The sequence below is a fragment of the Protobothrops mucrosquamatus genome, unplaced genomic scaffold (assembly GCF_001527695.2).
Source record: "Protobothrops mucrosquamatus isolate PMUCROS unplaced genomic scaffold, P.Mucros_1.0 scaffold5299, whole genome shotgun sequence".
Lineage (NCBI taxonomy): Eukaryota > Metazoa > Chordata > Lepidosauria > Squamata > Viperidae > Protobothrops > Protobothrops mucrosquamatus.
The window spans coordinates 17862-20079 of record NW_015391165.1 but is presented as its reverse complement, the minus strand read 5'-3'; the positions used below and the strand labels follow the sequence as shown (position 1 = coordinate 20079).

Here is a 2218-nt window from a genome sequence, read left to right as displayed (position 1 = left end):
TCTCTCTCTCTCTCTCTCTCTCTCCCTCTTTCTTCTCTCTCTCTTTCTCTCTTTCCTCTCCCCCCTCTTTCTCTTTTTCTCTTTCTCTCTCTCTCTTTCTCTCTCTCTCTCTCTCCCTCCCTCCCTCTTTCTTTTCTCTCTTTCTCTCTTTCCTCTCCCCCCCCTTTCTCTTTCTCTTTCTCTCCCCCCCCCTCTCTCTTTTCTTTTCAGCTTTGCATTCTCTATTTTTAGTGACCATTCAACTCTTCAAGCCGTGGCTTGAGGTTTTAGAGGGACAAGAAACGAGGTAAGCGGGGAAGCTGTTTAGGAGGTTAAAGGAAATAGAACTGAACCTGGGATCTCCACCTGTTTGGCCGGATGGTGGACACACTGGAAATTTTAAGCACGTGTCCTTGGTGCCCTCAGAAAGGGTCCGTCATGGCGGGCTGAAATAGTCACAACATATTAGTGGGACCACTTGCCTCCAGAAGTTGTGGGTGCTCCAACACGGGAGGTTTTTAAGAAGAGACCGGACAACCATTTGTCTGCAATGGTTTAGGGCAGTGATGGCGAACCTTTTAGAGACCGAGTGCCCAAACTGCAACGCAAAACCCACTTATGTATCGTTGGGTGCCGGGTGGGCGTGGCCCACTGGGTGGGCGTGGCCCATTGGGTGGGCATGGCTGCGGTGATAACCGCATATTGGATGGGTCTAAAAAGTTCAATCAATCGATTCCAACTTTGCGAGATCTTTTTTTTTCCTGCGAGAAGTTGATTGATTGATTGAACCTTTTTTTTTTTTTTGCACATGGCGGCGGAGGCCTAAAGTGAAAAGGTTCTATAAAACCCAGCTGAAGGCCCAGGACTGGGGCGATGGCGCACGTGCCCACAGAAAGGGCTCTGAGTGCCAGCTGTGGCATGCGTGCCATAGGTTCGCCACCACGGATATAGGGTCTCCTGCTTGAGCAGGGGGTCGGACTAGATGACCTCCAACATCCCTTCCAGCTCTGTTCTGATTTTGATTGATTTTGATTGATTGAAATGGTATAGAGTGTCCTGCTTGAGCAGGGGGCTGGACTAGAAGACCTCCAAGGTCCCTTCCAACTTTTTATTTTTATTTATTTTTATTTATATATTTATATATTTATATATTTATATATTTATTATTATCCCACTTAGAGAGGGCTGTAAAGTTTAGTGCAGCACCTAAGTCTACGTGCCATTGTCACCTAGTTATAAGTCGCTACCTAAGAGCCATGGTGGCGGAGTGGTTAGAATGCAGCATTGCAGGCTAACTCTGCCCACCGTTTCAAGTTCGATCCTGGCTGGCTCAAGATTGACTCAGCCTCCCATCCTTCCAGGGTCAGTAAAATGAGGTCCCAGCTGGTTGGGGGTAAATATGCTGACTCTGTAAACCGCTTAGAGAGGGCTGTAAAGCACTGCGAAGCGGCATATAAGTCTGAGTGCTAAGGGGCTGTTGCTCCTTCCATTTGCTGCATTCTTTGAGTCTACAGCCAGTTGCCTAAAGCAGACTTCAATTAATGCTGGAATTGGGGGAAGCAGCCATTTAGCTAAAGTTGGTGCTGATCTGTCTCTGTCTCCCTCTTTCTCTCTCTCTGTCTGGAAAGCAAACAGCGCTGCTATCCCTGGCTGGAAAGTGACGCCTCCCTCTCGTCCACAATGGTGGAGTTGTTTGCATCCAGCGTAGACCTCCTACACAAAAGTTTTAAAGGTAAGAAGATTGGAAACCTATCCCCTTGTCAAGGGTCCTTGGCGCTCTCTGAACTCGATGGCTTTTTTTTTTTTTTGCAGACATTTCGTTACCACGATAGGCGACGTCATCCGTGTTAGAAGGGAGGGGCGTTTGGGAAGAGGAGGAGGGGGAGGACTGTGGGATCCTGGGCGCTCTCTGAACTTGATTGCTTTTTTGCGTGTGTTTCCTTGCCATACTACGTAACAGCATCAGTGCTATAAGGGAGAGAGGGAGGAGGAGGAAGAGGAGGATTGTGGGGTCCTCGGTGCTCTCGGAACCTGATTGCTTTCTTGCAGACGTTTCATTGCCAAACTAGGTAACATCATCAGTGCTAGAAGGGAGGGAGGGAGGGGAGAGGAGGAGGAAGAGGGGGGAATGGGGGAGAGGAGAAAAGGAGGAAGAGGGGGGAGAGGAGGAGGAGAGGAAGACGATTGTGGGGTCCTCGGTGCTCTTGGAACCGGATTGCTTTCTTGCAGACGTTTCATT

At 48.9% G+C, this 2218-nt stretch overlaps 1 protein-coding gene across 1 annotated transcript in view; it reads left to right on the top strand.

Annotated features, from left to right (window-relative positions):
* The window catches only part of LOC107299699 (ectopic P granules protein 5 homolog), a gene marked incomplete at its 3' end in the record, with an annotated part of 32296 nt that overhangs the window by 13198 nt on the left and 16880 nt on the right, over positions 1-2218 (top strand). Inside the window, exons 5-6 of the mRNA XM_015829044.1 lie at positions 211-286; positions 1608-1711. Coding sequence (XP_015684530.1) covers positions 211-286; positions 1608-1711 — 180 coding nt within the window. The remainder of the gene's footprint in view (positions 1-210; positions 287-1607; positions 1712-2218) is intronic.